General features: G+C 43.0%; 1 protein-coding gene across 1 annotated transcript in view; it reads left to right on the top strand.

Annotated features, from left to right (window-relative positions):
* LOC109919852 (regulating synaptic membrane exocytosis protein 1-like) overlaps nucleotides 1-23859 on the top strand; it is a 424455-nt gene that overhangs the window by 32996 nt on the left and 367600 nt on the right. Inside the window, exon 3 of the mRNA XM_048597070.1 lies at nucleotides 23287-23615. Coding sequence (XP_048453027.1) covers nucleotides 23290-23615 — 326 coding nt within the window. The 5' untranslated portion in view covers nucleotides 23287-23289. The remainder of the gene's footprint in view (nucleotides 1-23286; nucleotides 23616-23859) is intronic.

Genomic DNA, 23859 nt, shown 5'->3' with positions numbered 1-23859 from the left:
ACCCTGAAGAAGTTACCCTCCTCCCTCCTGATTTTCTGAAGAAAGGTCTAGGCCCGAATTGTCAGCCTTCCTGCTCCTCTGATGCTGCTTGGCCTGCTGTGTTCATCCAGCTCTACTCCTTGTTATCTTGTATTTATATCGTGTCTTTAGAGTAACAAAGATCCCAAGAGACTTCACAAAGCATTGTAAAACAAAATATGACCCTGAGGAGATGTTAGCCTGGATGTTCCAAGAAATAGCAGTTCCTGTTATGAATCCCAAATAGCTCTGTGTCTGTTTCCCAGGCAGCCCTAAGAGAAACATAGAAGATAGGAGTAGGAGGAAGCCAATCAGTCCTTTGAGCCCGCTCCACCATTCATCGCTATCATGGTTGACTGTCCAACTCATAGCCTAATCCTGCTTTCTCCCCATAACCTTTGACCCTAATCACTCCAAGTGCTATATCTAGCATCCTCTTGAATACATTCAGTGCTTTGGCATCAACTACTTTCCTGTGGTAATGAATTCCACAGGCTCACTACTCTGCGTGAAGAAATGTCTCCTCATCTCAGTCCTAAATGGTCTACCCCGAATCCTCAGACTGTGACCCCTTGTTCTGGACACACCCGCCATTGGGAACATCCTCCCTGCATCTATCCTGTCATGTCCTGTTAGAAGTTTATAAGTCTCCATGAGATCCAACCTCCTTCGTCTGAACTCCAGTGAAAACAATCCTAAACTAGTCAATCTCTCCTCGTATGTCACTTCTGTCATCCCTGGAATCATCCTGGTAAACTTTCCCTGCACCCCCTGGAGAGCAAGAGCATCCTTCGTCAGAAAAGGAGACAAAACTGCACACGATATTCTAGGTGTGGCCTCACCAAGGCCCTGTATAACTGCAAAAACTCGTCCCTGCTCCTGTACTCAGAGCCTCTTGAATTAAGGCCAACATACCATTTGCCTTCTTTACTGCCTGCTGCTGCTTACCTTCATTGACTGGTGCACAAGGACACCCAGGTCCTGATGCACATTCCCCTCTCCCAATTTACAGCCATTCAGGTAGTAATCTGCCTTCTTGTTTTTGCTTCCAAAGTGAATAATCTCACATTTATCCAAATTATACTGTATCTGCCATTGATTTGCCCACTCACCCAACCTGTCCAGATCATGCTAAAGAATCTCTGCATCCTCGTCACAGTTCACACTCCCAACCAACTTAGTATCATCTGCAAACTTTGAGACGTTACATTTTGTTCCTTTATCCAAGTCATTAATATATATTGTGACTAGCTGCGGTCCCAGCACAGATCCCTGTGGCAACCCACTAGTTACTGCCTGCCAATTTGAAAAGGACCCATTAATTCCTATTCTTTGTTTCTTCTCTGCCAACCAGTTTTCTACCCATCTCAATTCACTTCCCCTAATCCAATGCGCTTTAATCTTGCACAATAATTTCTTAAGCAGAGCATTGTCAAATGCTTTCTGAAAGTCCAAAAATACTACATCGACTGGCCTCCCCTTGTCAACTCTAGTTATGTCTTCATAGAATTCCAACAGATTTGTCGAGAATCATGTCCCCTTCATAAATCCATGCTGACTCTGTCTGATCCTGCCACTGCTTTTTAAATGCTCTGCTAAAAATTCCTTGATAATGGAATCAAGAATTTTTCCCACTACCAATGTTCGGCTTACTGATCTATAATTCCCTTTTTGCTTTCTACCTCCCTTTTTGAATATTGGCATGACATTAGTGACCCTCCAATCTGCAGGAACGGTTCTGGAGTCTATAGAATCCTGGAAGATGACAGGGAAGGAGGTGATGATGCCAAATTTGAATAAGGGAGGGGCAGCACCTGAAGAATGTTGACATATTAGCTAACAGTGATCAGAAGGGTTGTTGTGATGCAGGGTAACAACATTACTCTGAAGCAGGAAGCCTGGGTTCAAATCCCACTTGCTTCAGGGATGTATAATATCAGGTTAAATAAAAAAAAATAAGAAGTGGTCACAGGGGCTCTTGTGATGCAGGGGTAGTGTCCTTACCCTGGACCGAGAATCACAGAATCCCTACAGTGTGGATGCAGGCCATTCGATGCATCAAGTCCGTCTTCGAATGACATCCCACCCAGACTCACCCCTCTACCTTATCCCCATAACCCTGTATTTCCCATGACTAAGAGATAGTAAAAACTGCCGCTGCTGGAGTCGGAGATAAGTGTGTGGAGCTGAAGGAAAACAGCAGGCCAGGCAGCATCAGAGGATCAGGGAAGTTGATGTTCAACTTTCCTGCTCCTCTGATGCTGCCTGGCCTGCTGTGTTCCTCCAGTTCCACACTGTGTTATTTCCCATAACTAATCCACCTAACCTACACATCCCTGGACACTAAGGGCAATTTAACATGGCGAATACACCTAGCCTGTGCACATCTTTGGACTGTGGGAGGAAACTGAAGCTCTTGGAGCAAATCCAGGCAGACACCGGAAGAATGTTCAAACTCTACACAGACAGTCACCGAAGGCAGGAATTGAACCAGGTCTCTGACACTGTGAGGCTGCAGTGCTCATCATTGAACCACCATACCACTCCAGAAACCCAGGTTTAAGTCCCACCAGCTCCAGAGAGAGTAATAACCTGTGGCATGGTGGTAGTGTCACTATTTCTGTGCCAGGAGGCATTGCTAATCAGGGATGGTATCACAGCTGCAGAAAGGGAGGTCGTGGAGGAGGATTTGTCCACGGAGTCAGTATGGGTTGAAGTTAGAATCAGGAAAGGAGCAGTCACTTTATTGGGAGTTTTCTGTAGACCCCCCAATAGCAACAGAGACACTGAGGAACAGATTGGGAGGCAGATTTTGGAAAGGTGTAGAAGTAAGAGGGTTGTTGTCATGGGCGGCTTCAACTTCCCTAATATAGACTGGAACCACCTAAGTTTGGATGGAGCAGATTTTGTCAGGTGTGTCCAGGAAGGATTTCTAACTCAATATGTAAATCGGCCGACTAGAGGGGAGGCCATATTAGATTTGGTGCTTGACAACGAACCAGGCTGGGTGTCAGATCTCTCGGTTGGAGAGCATTTTGGTGATAGTGATCACAACTCCCTGACCTTTACTATAGTCATAGTGAGGGATAGGAGCAGACGATATGGGAAAGTATTTAACTGGGGGAGGGAGAATTACAATGCTATTAGGCAAGAACTACGGAGTACCAATTGGGACCAGATGTCCTCGGGGACACGCACTATAGGAATGTGGAGGTTGTTTAGGGAGCAGTTGCTACAGGTACTGGATAGGTTTGTCCCACTGAGGCAAGGAAAGGATGGTATGGAAAGGAACCTTGGATGATAAGACATGTTGAACACCTAGTCAAGAGGAAGAAGGAAGCTTACTTAAGGTTGAGGAAGCAAGGATCAGACAGGGCTCTGGAGGTCTTCAAGCTAGCCAGGAAGGAACTGAAGAATGGACCTAGGAGAGCTAGAAGGGGATATGAGAAAACCTTGACAGGTAGGATCAAGGAAAACACCAAGGCTTTCTATACTTAGGTGAGGAACAAGAGGATGGCCAGAGTGAGGGTAGGACCAATCAGGGATAGTGGAGGGAACTTGTGTGCGGAGTCAGAGGAGATAAGGGAGGTCCTTAATGAATACTTTGCTTCATTATTCACCTGTGAGAGGGGCCTTGACATTTGTGAGGAAGCATGAAACAGGCAGATATGTTCGAACAGGTTGATGTTAGGAAGGAGGATGTGCTAGAAATTTTGAAAAACATGAGGATAGATAAGTCCCCTGGGCCAGACGGAATATACCCAAGGTTTATACGGGATGCGAGGGAAGATATTGCTGGCCCTTTGGCAATGATCTTTGCATCCTCACTGTACACTGGAGTAGTGCCAGAAGATTGAAGGGTGGCACATGTCATTCCGTTGTTCAAGAAAGGGAATAGGGATAATCCTGGAAATTACAGACCAGTCAGTCTTCCTTCTGTGCTGGGCAAATTACTGGGGAGGATTCTGAGAGACAGTATTTATTATTATTTGTAAAAGCACAGTTTGATTAGAAATAGTCAGGATGGCTTTGTGAGGGGCAGGTCATGGCTCACATGCCTTATTGAATTCTTTGAGGATGTGACAAAACACATCGATGAAGGTAGAGCAGTGAATGTGGTGTATATGGATTTTAACAAGGCATTCGATAAGGTTCCACATAGTAGGCTCATTCAGAAAGTAAGGAGGCATGGGATTCAGGGAAATTTGGCTGTCTGAATACAAAACTGGCTGTCCAATAGAATACAGAGGGTGGTAGTAGATGGAAAGTATTCAGCCTGGAGCTCAGTGACCAGTGGTGTTCTACAGGGATCTGTTCTGGGACCTCTGCTCTTTGTGATCTTTACAAATGACTTGGATGAGGAAGTGAATAGTTGGGTTAGTAAGTTTTCCGATGACATGAAGGTTGGTGGAGTTGTGGAGTGCTGTTGTGGGTTGCAACAGGACATTGACAGGATGCAGAGCTGGGCAAAGAAGTGGCAGATGGAATTCAACCCAGAAAAGTGTGAAGCGATTCATTTTGGAAGGCTGAATTTGAATGCAGAATACAGGGTTAATGGCAGGATTCTCGGCAGTGTGGAGGAACAGAGGGAATCTTGAGGTCCACTTCCATAGATCCCTCATAGTTGCTACCCACGTTGATAGGGTTGTTAAGAAGGCGTATGGTGTGTTGGCTTTCATTGGCAGGGGAATCGAGGTTATGCTGCAGCTCTATAAAACCCTGGTTAGACCACACTTGGAATATTGTGTTCAGTTCTGGTCACCTCATTGTAGGAAAGATGTGGAAGCTTCAGAGAGGTTGCAGAGGAGATTTACCAGGATGCTGCCTGGACTGGAGGGCAGGTCTTATGAGGAAAGTTTGAGGGAGCTGGAGCTTTTTTTTATTGGAGTGAAGAAGGATGAGAGGTGACTTGATAGAGGTGTACAAGATGATGACAGGCATAGATAGAGTGGGTAGTCAGAGACTTTTTCCCAGGGCGGAGATGACTATTACGAGGGGGCATAATTTTAAGGTGATTATTGAAAGGTATAGGAGAGATGTTAGTGGTAGGTTCTTTACGCAGAGAGTGGTGGGCTTGTGGAATGTGCTGCCAGCAGTGGTAGTGGAGTCAGATACTTTAGAGACTTTTAAGTGACTCTTGGATAGGCACATGGAGGATCATAAAATGTAGGGTATGCAGGGTAGATTGATCTTAGTAGGATAATTGTTTGGCACAACATCGCGGGCCGAAGGGCCTGTACTGTGCTGTACTGTTCTATGTTCTTTGTTCTGGGAGACCTGTCTCCAAGTGCCACTTGTTCAAGAGGTGTGTCAATGTCTTTGAACAGGGTGATTAGGAAAAAAACAGCAGTCTGAGGAGGGGCTCTTGTGATACAGCGGTAGTGTCCCTCCCTCTGACCCTCTGTGTTCAAGGCCCGCATGCTCCTGAGGCATGAACACGTTGATTTAAAGAAAAAAGGAAAATGCAGTGCTTAGGAAAATTAGATGATCAGTGGTTTAGTGATCAAAGGACTGAAGAAGCAATATCTGGATTACAAGAACACAATAGCTTCAGAGAACATGAGGGGCTGGGATAGGACACCAGTTCAGGGCTGAGGGTGTTGGGGGTAATCTGGAAGGACATTTGTCACAGTTGGTTCAGGGAGGGAGACAGATGATCACATGGTCTGAATATTGGTTAGAATGAAATCCATGATCTCCTCATGCTTGTTGGAGCTAATAGTGGAAGGGAAGTTTGAAAAAAAGCTTGTACATCCTGGACAGAAACGCTCTTAATTGTATCTTGTACTGTCATATGTGCCAAAGTATATCTAGCAGGACCCAATGTTTTAAAGACTGTAGGTAAAGCTTTTTGATGTATTATATCGTGACTTTAGCTTGTCTAATGAAGAACCAAATTTCTTTGTAATTTGTTACGCTCCATTTATGACACCTTTGATTTTAATTCACAAACAACAAATTGAATTATCCTAGTAGGAGTTGGTGAGCTCAGGGTATTATCTAGGGGAGGTGACAACCTAGTGGTATTATTGCTCAATTGTTAATCCAGAGACCCATGTAATAGTCTGAGGACTGGGGTTCGAATCCCACCAGGGCAGATGATGGAATTTGAATTCAATAAAAAGCTGGAATTAAGAGTCTAATGATGATTGTCAGAAATATATAATTAATGTCCTTTAGGGAAGGACATCCCCTAACTGGTGTGGCTTACACGTGTCTCCAGATCCATAACAATCTGGTTAACACTCTGGGATGGGCAATAAATGTTGAACTAGCCAGGATGCTCTCATCCTGTAAATGAGCAAAAAAAAACAAGATCTCTTCCTCAGTTTCTTCAACTCTGTCGGATCAGCATGAGAACTTTTTTTTAATTTATTCATTTTGTGGGATGTAAGCATCGCTGGCTGGCCAGCATTTATTGTCCACCCCTAGTTGCCTTGAGAAGGTGGTGGTGAGCTGCCTTCTTGAACGCTGTAGTCCACTTGCTGTGGGTTGACCCACAATGCCATTAGGTAGGGAAAGCCAGGATTTTGACCCAACGACAATGAAGGAATGACGATATATTTCCAAGTCAGGATGACGAGTGGCTTGGAGGGGAACTTGAAGGTATTGGTGTTGCCATATATCTGCTGCCTTTGTCCTTCTAGATGGAAGTGATCGTGGAATTGGAAGCTACTTTCTGAAGATGTTTGCCGAATGTCTGCAGTGCATCATGTAGATTGTACACACTGCTACTACTGAGCGTCGGCAGTGGAGGAAGTGGATGCTTGTGCAGGTAGTGGCAATCAAGCGGGCTGCTTTGTCCTGGACGGTGTCAAGCTTCTTGAGTGTCGGGGCCACACTCATCCAGGCAAGTGGGGAGTGTTCCAACACATTCCTGACATGTGCTTTGCAGATGGTGGACAGGCTTTGGGGGAGTCAGGAGGTGAGTTACTCACTGCAGTTTCCTAGCCTCTGACCTGCTGTTGCAGGCACTGTGTTTTTGTGGTGAGTCAAGTTGACCAATGATAATTCACAGGATGTTGATAGTGGGGGAATTCAGTGATGGTGACACCGTTGAAACCAGGGGACAGTGGTTAGATTGTCTCTTATTGGTGATGGTCATAGCCTGGCATTTGTGTGACACAAATGTTATTTGCCATTTGTCAGCCCAAGCCTGGATATTGTCCAGAATTTGTTGCATTTGGACATGGACTGCTTCAGTGTCCGAGGAGTCACTAATGGCGTTGAATATTTTGGAATCATCAGTAAACATCTCCACTTCTGACCTTATGATGGAGGGGAGGTCATTGATGAAGCTGTTGAAGATGATTCTTCCAGGGACACTATCCTGGGGGACTCCTGCAGAGATGTCCAAGAATAAATGTGTTCATAAGGCTGTTGGGCTGTATTTGTGATGGAATAGATAGACCTGTTCAAGTTGCACCTGAACTGGAGGGGGACCTATATCCTGGCGGGCAGATTTGCTCGTGTTGCAAAGGGAGAGTTTAAACTAGATTGGCAGGCAGGTGGGATCCTCAACAGCACGGAGGCGTGTGCGAAGCTGGAAGGTGATACAGTAAAATGAAATAGCAAGTTGAAGAGTCAGGTCATACTGAAACTGGACAGGGAGTGAGGAATGCCATTTGGATTAAATTGCATCTATTTCAATGCAAGAGGGCTGACAGGTAAGGCCGATGATCTCGGGACGTGGTTACGTACATGGGGATGGGCTATTATAGCCATTACAGAAACATGGCTAAGGGAGGGACTAAACTGGCAGCTTAATGTGCCAGGGTACAGGTGCCTTTAGGCAGGACAGAGGCAGAGGAAAGAAGGGAGGGTGGGGTTGCATTTTTGATTAAGGGGAGTGTCATAGCAGTAGTCAGAGATGAAATTACTGAGGGATCATCTAGTGAAGCTTTGTGGGTGAAGCTAAGAAATAAGAAGGGGATGGTGATGTTATTGGAGTTGTACTACAGCCCCCCAAATAGTCAACGGGAATTAGAAGAACAAATATGCAGTGAGATTAAGGAGACTTGCAGGAGAAATCGGGTGGTCATAGTGGTGGATTTTCATTTTCCTAACATGGACTGGAACTGCTGTAGTGTCAAGGGCTTTATTGGGGTGGAATTGTTAAATTGTGTTGAGGAAAGTTTCCTCAACCAGTATATAGAGGGTCCTACTCGGAAAGGGGCAAAACTCAACCTACTCTTGGGAAATAGGGCAGGACAGGGGGACTGCGGTGACAGTGGGGAGTACTTTGGCACCAGTGACAATAGTTCTATTTATTTTAAAATAGTTATGGACAAGGACAAAACTGGTCCACAGGTTCAAGTTCTAAATTGGGGCAAGGCAAATTTTGATGGAATTAGACAAGAGCTTGCAGGGGTTGATTGGAGTAGTTTGTTTGCAGGCAAAGGAATCTCTGGCAAGTGGGAGGCCTTTAAAATTGTGGTGGCTAGAGTTCAAGGTCTGTATGTTCCTGTGAGGGTGAAGGGAACCATGATAGAGATATTGAGGTTTTGACCAGAAAAAAGAATTGCTAAGGAGCAGGCAGCTAGGATCAAGGGATTACTGAAGAGTTTACTGAAGAAGGAAATCAGGAAGGCGAAAGGGGGCATGAGATAGCATTGGCTGAGAAGATTAAGGTGAATCCAAAGAGATTTTTTAAGTATATTAAAGGAAAAAGAATAACCGCAGAAAGAATAGGACCCCTCGAGGACCAACGTGGACATATATGTGTGGAACCGCAGAAGATGGGCGAGGCCCTCAATGAATATTTCTCCTCTGTGTTTACCATGGAGAAAGACATGAAGACTTGGGAACTTGGGGAAATTAGTGGCGATATCTTGGGGACATTCCATATTACAGTAGAGGTGTTGGAAATATTAGAATGTATGAAGGTGGATAAATCTCCTGGTCCTGACCAGAAATATCCAAGAACCCTGCAAGAAGCTAGAGAACAAATTGCACTGGCCCGAGATGGAATATTTGCATCATCATTAGCCACAAGTGAGGCCCCAGAAGACTGAAGGGTAGTGAATAATGTGACCTTATTCAAGAAGGGCTGCAAATAAAAACCTGGGAATTATAGACCAGAAAGCTTAACATCTGTGGTAGTTAAGTTACTTGAGAAGATTCTGACAGATAAGATACACATGCATTTAGAAAGACAGGGTTTGATCAGGAGTAGTGTGCATGGCTTCAGAAAGTAAGAAGGCATGAGATTCAGGGAAATTTGGCTGTCTGGATACAAAACTGGCTGTCCAAAAGAAGATAGAGGGTGGTAGTAGATGGAAAGCATTCAGCCTGGAGCTTGGAGACCAGTGGTGTTCCGCAGGGATCTGTTCTGGGACCTCTGCTCTTTGTGATCTTTATAAATAACTTGGATGAGGAAGTGGAAGGGTGGGTTAGTAAGTTTTCCGATGACACGAAGGTTGGTGGAGTTGTGGAGTGCTGTTGTGGGTTGCAACAGGACATTGACAGGATGCAGAGCTGGGCAAAGAAGTGGCAGATGGAATTCAACCCAGAAAAGTGTGAAATGATTTATTTTGGAAGGTTGAATTTGAATGCAGAATACAGGGTTAATGGCAGGATTCTCGGCAGTGTGGAGGAACAGAGGGATCTTGAGGTCCATGTCCATAGATCCCTCAAAGTTGCTACCCAAGTTGATTGGGTTGTAAAGAAGGCGTATGGTGTGTTGGCTTTCATCAGGCAAGGGAATTGAGTTTAAGAGCCACGAGGTTATGCTGCAGCTGTATAAAACCCTGGTTAGATCACACTTGGAATATTGTGTTCAGTTCTGGTCACTTCATTATAGGAAGGATGTGGAAACTTTAGAGAGGGCGCAGAGGAGATTTACCAGGATGCTGCCTGGACTGGAGGGCAGGTCTTATGAGGAAAGGTTGAGGAAGCTGGGGCTTTTATCATTGGAGCGAAGACGGATGAGAGGTGACTTGATAGAGGTGTACAAGATGATGAGAGGCATAGACAGAGTGGGTAGTCAGAGACTTTTTCCCAGGGCGGAGATGACTATTACGAGGGGGCATAATTTTAAGGTGATTGTTGGAAGGTATAGGAGAGATGTCAGAGGTAGGTTCTTTACACAGAGAGTGGTGGGCATGTGGAATGTGCTGTCGGCAGTGGTAGTGGAGTCCGATATTTTAGAGACTTTTAAGTGACTCTTGGATAGGCACATGGAGGATCGTAAAATGTAGGGTATGCAGGGTAGTTTGATATTAGTAGAATAATAGTTCGGTACAACATCGTGGGCTGAAGGGCCTGTACTGTGCTGAACTGTTTCTATGTTCTATGTTCTATGTTCCTTGTGTGTGGGAGATTATGCCTCACAAATTTGCTAGAGTTCTTTGATGAAGTGAGCAGGAAGGTTGATGCAGGCAGGGCAGTAGGCATAGTCTATATGGATTTCATTAAGGCCTTTGATAAGGTTCCACATGATAGACTCCTCTGGAAATTTAGATTATGTGGAATCCAAGGAGAGCTGGCAAATTGGATATACAATTGGCTTGATGGTAGGAAGCAGAGAGTAATAGTGGAAGAATGCTTATTGAACTGGAGCCCTGTGGTTAGTGGTATGCCTTAGGGGTCAGTGCTGGGCCCATTGCTGTTTATTATATATATCAATGATTTGGATGAGAATGTACAAGACATAATTAGTAAGTTTGTGGATGACACTAAAATAGGTGGTATCGTGGACAGTGACGAAGGTTATCAGAAATTGCAGCAGGATCTCGATCAGTTAGGGAAGTATGCTAAGTGATGGTACATGGAGTTTAATATAGGAGTTGTGAGGTGTTGCATTTTGGAAAGTCAAATCAAGGTAGGTGTTTCATGGTGAATGGTAGGGCCTTAAGGAGTGTAGCGGAACAGAGGGACCTTGGAGTTCAGGTGCACACATCGCTGAAAGTGGAGTCACAGGTAGTCAAGGCAGTAAAGAAGGCATTTGACACACTGGCCTTCATCAGTCAGGGCATTGAGTAGAGAAGTTGGGATATTTTGTTGCCATTGTACAGGACGTTGGTGAGGCCGCACTTGGAGTGTTGTGTCCAGTTTTGGTCACCTTGCTACAGGAAGGATGTTATCAAACTGGAAAGAGTGCAGAAGAAATTTACAAGGATGTTGCCAGGACTCAAGGGACTGAGTTGTAGGGAGATGTTGGACAAGCTAGACCCTTTTTCTTTAGAGTGTAGAAGACTAAGAGGGGTCTTACAGAAGTGTGTAAGATCATGAGAGGCGTGGATAGGGTGAATGCACTCAGTCTTTTCCTAGAGTTGGGGATTCGATGACTAGAGGGCATCAGTTTAAGGTAAGAGGGGAAAGAATACATGGGAACCTGAGGGGCAACTTTTTTACACAGAGGTGGTACACTAATGGAATGAACTGCCAGCGGAAGTGGCTGAGGCATGTACAGTAACTACATTTAAAAGGCATTTGGACGAATACATGGATAGGAAAGATTTAGAAGGATGTGGGCCAAGTGCAGGGAAGTGGGGTTAGCGTGGATAGACATTTTGGTCAGCATGGACCAGTTTGGGCTGAAGGGCCTGTCGCCATGCTGTAAGACTCTATGGCTCTGTGACTCTGTGAGAGAAAACAAAATTGAGGGTAGACCTACTTGATTAAATTCCAATTCCAAGAAATGTTTTTTGTTCTTTTGCTGTTCCCGCAAATACTAATGCAGAGAAGATATCGACTAAAGATTACTGTGGAGGCTGACTCACTCCACTGTTGTAACTTGGCTGGAATTGCACTGGAGGTTTTCATCACAATTTTGGTCAAGTTATGCCAACAATGCAGATTCAGGTTCAAGAAAATTTCTCCCTTATTCTCCGGTCAAATGACTGACAGGAATGAACTGGGAAAGCACATGTGTAACTCTGTGAATTGTTTAAATAAGTCAGCACTCTGAGATTTATGTCGTCTATATTAGTAACAAGTAAATCAAGCCAGAACAGTTTGTTTTAGCTTGTATATATATTTTTTAAAAAACTGATTGCTTTGTGTAGTGGGGGCCATTGGGCAAGCAATGTGTAAGATCATGAGAGGCGTGGATAGGGTGAATGCACTCAGTCTTTTCCTAGAGTTGGGGATTCGATGACTAGAGGGCATCAGTTTGAGGTAAGAGGGGAAAGAATACATGGGAACCTGAGTAAGTATTGTGTAAGTATGTTGTCATGGAAGCATTGGGCTGTGATTCATGCCCAGCAGACATTGGAGACACTGGAGATAAAACAGGCTAAAACCTAGCCTTGGATTTGAAGGTTTTTCTCCCCCATGAATCCAGGGACTGGAGTTTGTCATTCAGCCCCCCAAATCTGTTCTGACATTCATTCCTATAATTATTCTCCAGAGATTCATAGGATAGCGTCATCCTCCTCTTCTGTTTTGTTGCTATTCGACAAATGTCTCCTCTCAGGGCAAAAGTCCCAGTGGATGCAGCTCTTGGTAACACTAAAGGAAGCCATTTAACTCATGCTGTGTTCATTTCTTTCATAGGCAGAAGTCACACAACACCAGGTTTAGTCCAACAAATTTATTTGTGAAATCACAAGCTTTCGGAGTGCTGTCCCTTTGTCAGGTGAACTGAAGAAAAGTATACAGGCAAAGAATTTATAATCAGAGAGATCAATGGGCAGAGAGGTCAAAAAGTGTAAGACAGAATCATAGAATCCTTATAGTGTGGAAACAGGCCATTCGGCCCAACACCTCCGAACAGCATTCCACCCAGACCCATTCCCCTAACTCTGCATTTCCCAGGTCTAACGCACCTAACCTAACCATCCCTGGGCACTGTGGGCAATTTAGCGTGGCCAATCCACCTACCCTACACATTTTTGGACTGTGGGGGGAAACCGGAGCACCTGGAGGAAACCTGCACAGACACGTGGAGAATGTGTGAACTCTACATAGACAGTCGCCCAAGGCTGGAATCGAACCAGCAGTCCCTGGCGCTGTGAGGTAGCAATGCTAACCACTGAGCCATCATGCTGCCTCAGTGTGAGTAAAGTGTCAACAGCTGAATAGCAAGTGAAGGGGATAATCTATAATCCAATTGATTGAGGCAGGGAGATAATTAGAACAAAATCTAAAAATAAGGTGGTGCTCAAGACAAACCAAATGGCTGAAATAACATGGTAGATATAAGGTTCATCTGCCAAGGGTCTAACCAAAATAACAAGTAATCCAAAATTGTACAAACTAATTAAGGTAGAGGGATCATGACAAGTTGTCAAGGTGATGGTGTTAAAACAGGACAGTAAGGAAGATTTTACAGATAAAGAACCCTATGGTGGGGTTCTTTGTAGTGCGACGTGAACCCACGATCATGGTTGAGGCCATCTTCATGGGTACAGAACTTGCCTATCAGTTTCTGTTCGGTGATTCTGCATTGTTGTGTATGTTCAAGGTAGCCTTGGAGGATGCTTACCAGAAGATCGCAGGCTGAATGTCCTTGACTGTTGAAGTGTTCCCTGAATGGAAGCAAACATCCCTGTCTGGTGATTGTTCTGTGGAGTTCATTCATCTGTTGCAGTAACGTCTGCGTAGTATAGCAAGGATGCCCTTAGGCATTGTATATTGGCGAGTTTGTACAGTTTTGGATTACTTGTTACTTTGGTTAAACCCTCGGCAGGCAACTTATACCTATCATGTTATTCCATCTGTTTGGTTTGTCTCCAGCAATTAAGACTGCAAATTTTTTGGGAAGTTCAGAAGCTGTCAAAATAAGCTTTCATCCATTCAACTCTATTTGAAACAAAAATGCCTAATGTACAGCCATTCAAACTCGTTGTAAAATCATAGAGTCATACAGTGCAGAAAAGGTCCTTCAGCCCGTGGAATCTGCACTGACAATAACTATCACCTAAGGGTGTGCTAAACCCAATTTCCTGCATTTTTCCCATATCCGGCCTCCACTACCTTTCCCAGCAGTGCATTCTGGATTCCCACCACCTTTTGAAGTGGAGAGGATTTTTCTCAAATACCCTCTGAATCTTCTGCCCCTTACCGTAAAACCATCCCCTTTGTGATTGACCTGTCAACCAACGGGAACAACTGCTCCTTACCCTGTCCATAGCTTTCCTAATCTTATACACATCAATCATGTGCCCCCTCAGCTTTCTCTGCTCTAAAGAAAATAATCCATGCCTATCCAATCTCTCTTTATTGCTCAATTTCTCCATCCCAGACAACCTCCTGGTGAGCCCCTTCTGTATCCCTCATGTGTTATCACATCCCTCCTGTAGTGAAGTGACCAGAACTGCACCCAACGTCTCCGTACAATTCCACCATTACCTCCTTGCTCTTACATTCTACGCCCTGACTGATGACCACCCTACCAATCTTGGTGTCACTATAAACTTGCTTTAACATTCTCCTCACATTGTCATCAATATCTTTTCTGGGATTCTGGGACTCTGTGCTACTTAATCTATTCATGTGTCACGTCACATCACATCATGTCACGTGTCTCTCTCTCTCGCTTTCTCTTTTTCTTTCTCTGTCTCTTACCTCTGTAAACCACCTTATTGAGCTCAACATTTAATGGGTTTGGAACTCCGTCAAACGTTAAATTAGTTTTAGATGTACAGCTGTGAAAGCACAGCATTTTGTGTGATTGAACAGATAGCCAGCCACCTGGTTAGTTTTTCAAAGGCCATTTAAGTAGTAGACATTAAACATCTGTTTAGTTTTTCCGAAGTTAAAACACATTGTCGAAGTCAAGGCTGAGGGTCCACATAACACATTACAATCTGATCGTCAATGCTGCTAAATGTGCAAGAACCCTTTTTTCCATTAGAGAAAGTACTCAACCTCATCTGAACGCTATTATAATTTAATGAGCATTTACCTTTTAATAATAGAACCATATGACGAGACACTGCATTAAAATGTGCTTGAGTTATTATACAATGCGTAATTATGACATTTGAAGTTGGCAAGACTTTTTAAGCTTGCTTGCCTGAAGGCTGCTGACTCTACAACGGACTTCCCCAAAGTTCACAACCTGACATGTTCACACAGGCTTCAGGAACGCACTGCCATGGGAAATTGAAAATTCATTAGGCAATTAAAAGTTTGAAATCAAATTTATTTTGTGTCCTAGTTGGTTTGCTGCCTGCCATTTTTTCTGTTGCACATCAAAATAGTGGCTGGCTGGAATTGTTTGTGACATTTAATTTTGTAAACTCCTTGCCTCCTTTTTGGCTGCCTGATGTGGTTTTGTTCAGTATTGAAGTGGGAAAATGATGCAATTCACAGGACAGAAGCAAAATACTGCGGATATTGGAAAGTTGAAACACTCAGCAGATAAGGCTGCAACTGATAGAGTGAATCAGAGTTTACATTTCAGGTCCTATCTTTTGCCAACCTGTGAATTGCAACTTTTTCCCACTCTATACTTTCACCTTTGCTGTCTCCAGAGTCCCTACCACCAATTTCATGTCCCACTTTATAGAAATATAGACAATAGGCCTTCAGCCTGCTTGACCATTCAATTTGATAACGGCTGAGCATCCATCTCTGTACCGTGTCCCTGCTTTGATCCCTTTCGCCCTAAGAACTATATCTAGCTTCGTATTGAAAATATTCAACTTTCAGGCCTCAACCGCTTTCTGTGACAGAGAATCCCATAAGTTCACCACTTTCTAGGTGAAGAAATTTCTCCTCATCTCTGTCCTAAATGGCCTACCCCATATTCACCAGTAACTGGGAACATCCTGTATTTACCCTGTCTAGTCCTATTAGAATTTTTGTGTTTCTGAGATTCCACCCCTTCATTCTTTTAAACCCGAATGCATATAGCCCTAATTGATCCAGTCTGTCTTCATATGCCAGTCCTGCCAGGATTCAATTTAGTAAATCTTGACTGTGATCCCTTAATAACCAAAATGTCCTTCCTCAGATGTGGAGACTAAAAGTGCGCAGAATACTCCAGGTGTGGTCTCAGCCAGGCCCTGAGCAATTGCAGAAAGGCATTCTTACTCCTGTACTTTAACCCTCTCACTATGAAGGCCAACATTTGCCTCCTTCACGGCCTGTTGCACCTGCATGCTTACTTTCAGTGACTGTTGTGCAGGGTGCCCAGGTCTTGTTGCACCTCCCTCATCCCAATCTTTCACCATTCAGAAAATCTGCCTTCCCGTTTTAGCTACCAAAATGAATAACCTCACATTTATCCACATTATACTTTGTCTGCCATGCATTTGTTCAGACACTCAACTTGCCCACATCTCTCAGAAGCATTTTATGACATCTTCAAACTTGGAGATATTACATTTGAATGAATCATAGAACGAATTATAGAATCCCTACAGTGTGGAAACAGGCCCTTCAGCCCAACAAGTCCACACCGACCCTGAGAGCATCCCGCCCAGACCCATCTGCCTGTAACCCACCTAATCTACACATCCCTCAACACTACAGGCAATTTGGCATGGCCAATTCACCTAGTCTGCACATCTTTGGATTGTGGGAGGAAATCGGAGCACCCAGAGGAAACCCACGCAGACACGGAGAATGTGCAAACTCCACACAGACAGTCGCCCAAGGGTGGAATCGAACCCGGGCCCCTGGCGCTGTGAGGCAGCAGTGCTAACCACTGAGCCACTGTGCTGCCCCATTTAATATGGATTATGAATTATATTTGTGAATATTATGAATGGTGGCTGTAGGTGATTAGATACAGAGAATTATGGCTAATATGAATAAGATAGAACTAGACCAGCACCAGTTCTATCTCAGCTGTTCAGATTTTCTTGAACTTGGACTTAACGTGAGGTTTTTTTTTCTTTATTCATTAATGGGATGAGGGCATCGCTGGCTAGGCAGCATTCATTGCCTGTCCCTAATTGCCCAGAGGGCAGTTCAGAGTCAACCACATTGCTGTGGGTCTGGAGTCCCATGTAGGCCAGACCAGGTAAGGATGGCAGTTTCCTTCCCTAAAGGACATTAGTGAACCAGATGGGTTTTTTCCTGACAATTGATTCATGGTCACCATTAGATTCTTAATTCCATAATATATTTTATTGAATTCAAATTCCACCATCTACCCTGGCAGAATTCAAACCTGGGTCCCCAGAATGTTATTTGGATCTCTGGATTAACAGCCCAGTGAGGTGAGGTGAAAATTCACCTGAGGTGAAAGCACCTGAGCTGATTTCCAACATGAATCCATCTTATTGACCTACAATGCAGATCAGAGACACTGAGGTATATTTACTTCAGTAAATTAAACTGTTGGAAGTTTTATCTAACTTTGCCCTGCAAGTTTTGCATTGCTCATTTTTGCAATGTGTATTGTTATCATCATGGCACTTATGCCCCTTCAATTGTAAAATTGATCCTGTGTGTATTTACCCCAATCATCTGCTGTTACTAGTTCTCTTGCTCTTTCAGTGCCTGTTCCAAGTACTTAACAGAATGCATTCATATTTACTCAAATTATGCTGATGCACAAGTCCAGAGATAATAAAATTGAAGGCAGCTTCAGAACGATCCAGTCGAATTTTGGGACAGCAAGGGATAATTTTGGAAATTGGTTGAAGGAGAGTCTGCAGGCTAGTAATGCGGATGACAGCAAAATTGGTGTTATAGTGGACAGTGAAGAAGGTTATTTAAGATTAGAGTGATCATGATCAATTGGAACAATGAACTGAAGAGTGACAGTGGAGTTAAATTTGAATATACGCGAGATATTACATTTTGGTAAAACAAACAAAATCAAGACTTGTACAATTAAAAGTAGGGCCTTAAGTAGTATTGTGGAACAGAGAGACCTACAGGTGCAGGTACATAATTCTTTGAAGTTTGCATCACATATAGAAGGGGTGGTTAAGAAGGCATTTAGCATGCTTGCCTTCATTTTTTAGACCTTTGAATATAGGAGTTGGGATGTTGTGTCGTGGCTGTACAGGACGTTGGTGACACTCTTCTGGAGTACTGTATCCAAATCTAGTCACCCTGATATAGGAAGGATACTATTAAGCTGGAGAGGGTACAGAAGAGATCTACCAGTATGTTGCCCAGAATGGAGGGTTTGAGTTATAAAGTGAAGCTGGATAAATTGGGACTTTTTTCACTGGAGTGTAGGAGGTTGAGGGGTGATCTTAGAGGTTTATACAATCATAGAGGTATTGATAAAGTGAATGGCAGGTGTCTTTTACCTAGGGTGGGGGATTTCAAGACTAGGGACCATATTTTTAAGGTGAGAAGAAAGATTTAAAAAAAAACATGGGGGCAATGTTTATTTACACGGACAGTGGCTCATGTGTGGAATGAACTTCCGGTGGATGTCAAAACAATTACAACCTTTAAGATACATTTGGATAAGTACATGAATAAGAAATGTTTGGAAGGATATGGCCCAAGCACAGGCAGGTGGGACTAATTTAGTTTAAGATTATGGCCGGCATGGACTGGTTGGACTCAAGGATCTGTTTCTGTGCTGTATGACTCTGACTCTTAGCAAGGCAGATTGCATGGACAACAACAACTTGTTCTTACTTTACATGTCACTGACATTTCAGAACTATAACCAAATGCAATCAAATAAAAATTGAGCCAAATGTTGTAATTGGAAGACTGACAAAAAGCTGGTTAAAAAAGATAGATTTTAAGGAGGATTCTAAGGTGGAGTGATTTAGGGAAGGAAGTCGAGAGGGTAGTGCCTGGTCAGCTGCAGGTGCATCTACAACTGGTGAGGTAGCATCTGTGGAGAGAGAAGCTACATTAGTGGTTGGTACTATTCCAACAAAACTGGACAAAAATTGAAGATGTGAAAGTTTTAAGCAAACAGAGTCAGGCAAAGAGAGGGGTGTTGGAAAAGAAGAGGAGATTGAAAGAAAAATGAGTGTGGAGGAGGTCTAACTGGGTAATGTACACTCATTCCATCCAAATATTTGGGAGTAGGGATTATGATCTGGAATGAGAGAAGTTCTTTAATATGATGGGCTCAAACAGGCGAAGGGAGGATGCTTCTTAGTGATGGTTGGTTTTGCTTCCAATCAAGGACGAAGTGGAAAGCCCTTACCCCTCTTGATTGGGCCTGGGTTTGTTCAAGGTTAGCTGCCTGTGATGAGGCAGAGATGGCTCAGGCCAGGAGATTGGAAACTGTTAAATTGGCAATAGCATTGGAAGAGTCATGAGTAGGTGGGCAGAGACAGGAAAATTGTTGAACTCAAAAAGTTGAATCTGGAAGATGACAAAATGCCTAAAAGATAAATGAAGTGCTGGCCCTCTAAGGTCAGCCAAAATTACCAGAACCCTTTCAAGGGCACTGGAATGACCATTTAAAGCTGATGTACCCTCCCACAATTGCCTGTAATTCCCCTCTGAGGCCACTAGGCTTTAATATTCTTGGTTGAGTAGTGCTTGAACGTGGTATCACAATCTCAGAACAAGGACTCAACAATTTAGGACGGATGGGAGGAGAAACACCTTTGCATAAAGGGTTGTGATTTTTTTGGAATTCTCTATGCCTGAGAGTTGTGGATTCTAGATTAAGTGTATTCAAGACAGACGTCAGTAGATTTTTGGATACAACGGGCTTCCAGAAATGTGAGGATGGTGCAGGAAAGTGACATAGAGGTGGAAAATCAGTCATAACCTAAGTAGACAGAAGAATCAGGATGAAAGAGCCAAATGGCCTACTCATGCTTATGTTTCTTAGAGATTATTTTTTCATCAACTTGTTCAAATATGATTTCGCACTCCTCCTTTGAGGCGATTGCAAGAGCTTACCACCTTGGGGTGCATATTCATAAATATTTGATGGTGCAGATAAGGTGGTTAAGAAAGTGAAGAGGACGTTGAATTTTCTGAAACTTGCTGCTTGTCAAGAGCAATAGACCAAACAATCAGTTCCAAAACTAAAAACATCATAATGGAGGAAAGCTGGAAAAAAATCATAAGACTAATTTTCCTTTTCCTCGTGTGTCATGTGCTCTTGAAAGATCTTTTGTGGCCAGTGTTCATGAGTAAATGCATGAAACAGGCCGTTTAACTGAGTGACCCATCAGAGGTGACAATAGGACATATTCTGAATCATTCCCGCACATTCAGAGCTCCAGAAAGAGGAAGCCATTGGGTAAAAATTAAGACCCCCTCATCTCTGCTTCCAAGGCAACTGAGGCCAAATTTCTCGTGTTCATATTACACCCATAACTGATGCTGGATAACTTAGCACAACACATGTTTACCAGGGCCCTTCTGATCTATATAGGCATTCTGCATCTTGAATTAACTCACCAAAGGGATCGAGAGGCTTTCCAAAACTAAAATTTTACAAACATTTCTAAGCGTGTATACTCTTCAGTTAAAATATGGTCAATTCACCTCTTTTCAAATTTCTATTCATGTGTTTTCTCATGGTGTATTTTAAATTACATCAGACCAACTTGGGTAAAGGCATTTAATAATCCTCCCGAGATAATGTCTATTGAAAACAGTTTCATCATCCATTGTGCTGCATTTGCTGATGCTTCAAATAGAGGTTTAAAGCCAAGTTAGACCCTCTTAATCCTTCAGCACAGCAGTTTTGTTGGTGGCCTAACATCTATGCATTGGTACATTAAACTTGGATTAGTTTGGACCAAGTCTGGAACAATGAAGCTCAGGTCCTAGGCTGCACATCAAAGCTTTCTGAAATTATTCTTCTGTTTTACTCCAAACATCAGATTATGCTGAGTGTTTTTTGAGTTGCCATTGTTCAGACAACATTGTTCCTGTTGAGCTATTCCCTTGAACTCAGGAGGATAGAAATTTAAGTGATGGTATAACTTCGAGTTGCTATGGGTGTGCAAGTACAGCTATTTACCTTTACTACCTTCATCCCCACCTCCTTGACCGGTCCGTCTTCTCTCCCACCTATCCGCTCCACTATCCACCTTCTATCGCCGCCTCCCCCTCTCTATTTATTTCAGAGCCCCCTTCCCCTCTCCCACTCCTGAAGAAGGGTCTAGACCTGAAACGTCAGCTTTCCTGCTTCTCTGATGCTACCTGGCCTGCTGTGTTCATCCAGCTCCACACCATGTTATCTGAGACTCCAGCATCAGCAGTTCCTACTATCTCACAGCTATTAGTTGTTGTGTACTGCAGGATACAAAGACTGTAGGATGGGAAATGCGTCAACTGTGTGGCAGATTTAGTGTTCACGAGGGGAGAACACTTTCACCACCTTAATGTGGTACTAATGTGATTGCTGAGAACTGCAATGTAAATCAATTGTCTTCAGTCACCCACTGTTAACTCTGCTCCATAGCTATCAGCTGTCTCTTCTCCTGACCACTGTTTGAGCTTGAACCAGACTATTTACAACCTTGGTGTTATATTTTGATACTGGGATCACTGTGGAAAGAACGTTAAGGTAGTCAAAAAGGTTTTAGCATCTTTGTGAATCCGTTCTTCTCGTCACTTTCCCAGAGCCTTCAGCTGCTTGATCCGATCTCTGAATTCCCTTCACCTCTCTCTCATCACTTAAAATGCTCCTTGAAACCTACTTCTCTGATAAAGCCAATGGACATCCGTCTTAATACTTCCTCATGCAGCTCAGTATCAAATTTTGTTTGATAACATTTATGTGAAGTGTCTTGGGATTTTTCACTACATCAATGGCACAAGATAAATGGAAGTTATTGTTGTAGTGTGTAATTTAAGAGAGTAGAAATGCTGTTGGTTCTTACAAAGCTAGCACAATTGCAGTCAAGTATTTTAATTGCTGTTTTTTTCTCTTTCTATCATTTATGACCCATTTGTTTTACTGTTATCTGAAAGTCACGCAGTTATGGATTCAAGTCTACTCCAGAATCTGAGGACAAATATCAAGGCTGACAGTCGAATGCAGTATTGAGAAAGAGCTGTGCTGTCAAAAGTTCCATGTTTCAAATGAGACATTAAATGAGGGCACATGGCTTCTCAAATGAACCCTGATGCTATCTTGGTAGAGAGCAGGGAAGTTGCACCCAGTATCCCAGCCAGTGATTATGACTCCATTAACAACATGATTATCTGGTCATCGTCACGTTTACAGGAACTTGCTGTGTACAAATTGGTTGCTGTGTTTCTTGCATTCCAATTGTCTTTAAATTTCAGAAAATAATACATGAGCTTTAAAACATTTTGAGACAACATTCATAACAAAGTGTAAGATTTCCTACGCTGAGTACGTCCAATTTGGTATCACAAGACTTGGGAGAGTAATTTAAATCATTGATGGTTTGTTATTAGTTGTGAACTGCATTTATGTTTCATTTATGTTGCAGAAGCAATGCTGTGTTACTTGTTAGTAACTGATACAGTGAAGTAGATAAGTGACTGGCCAACTCAATGTTAACCTTAGTGAAATTACACAGCCAAATACATTACCAAAATTAACATTGGAGGATATTACTGAATTCTAAGCAGTTGAACATTGACTTGTACTTGATTGTTTTCAGTTTTTAGGAAATCTGACTGAGTAAACAGCCATATCATCATCAGTAAAATATATTTAAGAGAGGTGTTTCTTTTTGGCAAAAGGGCCACACTGCCCAATCCTCAGAACAGAATATAAGTTCCTAAATTACTAAATTATTGTTCTCTGCTTTATGTGGTGTTTTACCATTTTCCTGCCCTTGTTGAGAAAGTTCCTTTTCTGTGAATGTCGGTGTCTCATATTTCACCAAGTACGAGTCCTTTGTGCTTCCGCACAGGCAGTGTTACTGAACTGTACAAATGAATCATGTATCATAGGTGTATCTGGTCCTGTTCTCATGTGATATTCAGATGTATGCGCTTTCTGGCAAATCTTGTTTGAAAGCAATTAGACTTTGTTTCACTACTCCCCAGGTCAGGGTGTTGAGATAAACTGTTGATCCCTAATTGCATTCGAGCCCAATGAACACAGTGCAGACCAGAAATGAAGCTGAATGTGTTCAGCTCCTATTCATGTCTCACACTGAACCAGTAGCATTTTTGTAATCAAAATCTGTAAGAACTGTAGATGCTGTAAATGAGAAACAAGAGCAGAAATAGCTGGAAAAGCTCAGCAGATCTGACAGCATCTGTGAAGAAAAATCAGAGTTAATGTTTCAGGGCGAGTGACCTATCTTCAGAACTTTTGTAACTTTTTTAGAAATTACCTTTAAAGTAAGAACAGTTAATATAAGCTATAATAGACTCCAGTGTTCAGATTCAGAGTTAAGATCCGTTACGCAAAATGATAAGCAAGAAGACATTGAATGACACAATCTGAGGTCAGGTAAATTAATTATTTTTCTTGTCTTTAACCAGGTAATGTGGGTGTGCAATTTATGCCGTAAACAGCAGGAAATTCTTACAAAATCTGGAGCATGGTTCTTTGGAAGTGGAACACAACAGCCCCCAAATCAGGATGGGACCCTGAGTGACACAGCTACAGGGACTGGTTCAGGCGCACCAAGGGAAAAAAAAGCAAGACTGCAAGAACGTTCACGATCCCAGACACCTTTAAGTACAACAGGAGCAACGCAGGAGGTTATGCCTCCTGACAAGTCTAGGATCTCTGAACTTACTCGACAAGAAATGGGTTTTGAACAAAAACAGTCTTCAGCAAGATCAAGGAGTGAACCCCCAAGAGACAGGTAATCTGAGTCACCCTGAAACCCAAGTCTTTTTGTGCTGGATGACATAAGCCAGTGTTAGCTGATGAGCTGTTTTAAGCTGCCATGTTTCTCCATGTCAAGTGGTTAATCCTTGAGATGTGATTTTGATTTCTACTTTCTGACCTTGCATGTGGCCTTTCATTGTTGTCAGATCTCTTCAGAAACCAATCTGAAGTCCATCTAACCTAAACTATTCCATTATCATCCATATGTTTATCCAATG

The sequence above is a fragment of the Rhincodon typus genome, chromosome 5, assembly GCF_021869965.1.
Source record: "Rhincodon typus isolate 14 chromosome 5, sRhiTyp1.1, whole genome shotgun sequence".
NCBI lineage: Eukaryota > Metazoa > Chordata > Chondrichthyes > Orectolobiformes > Rhincodontidae > Rhincodon > Rhincodon typus.
Note: the sequence above shows the minus strand (reverse complement) of the source record. Positions and strands in the feature narration are given on the sequence as shown.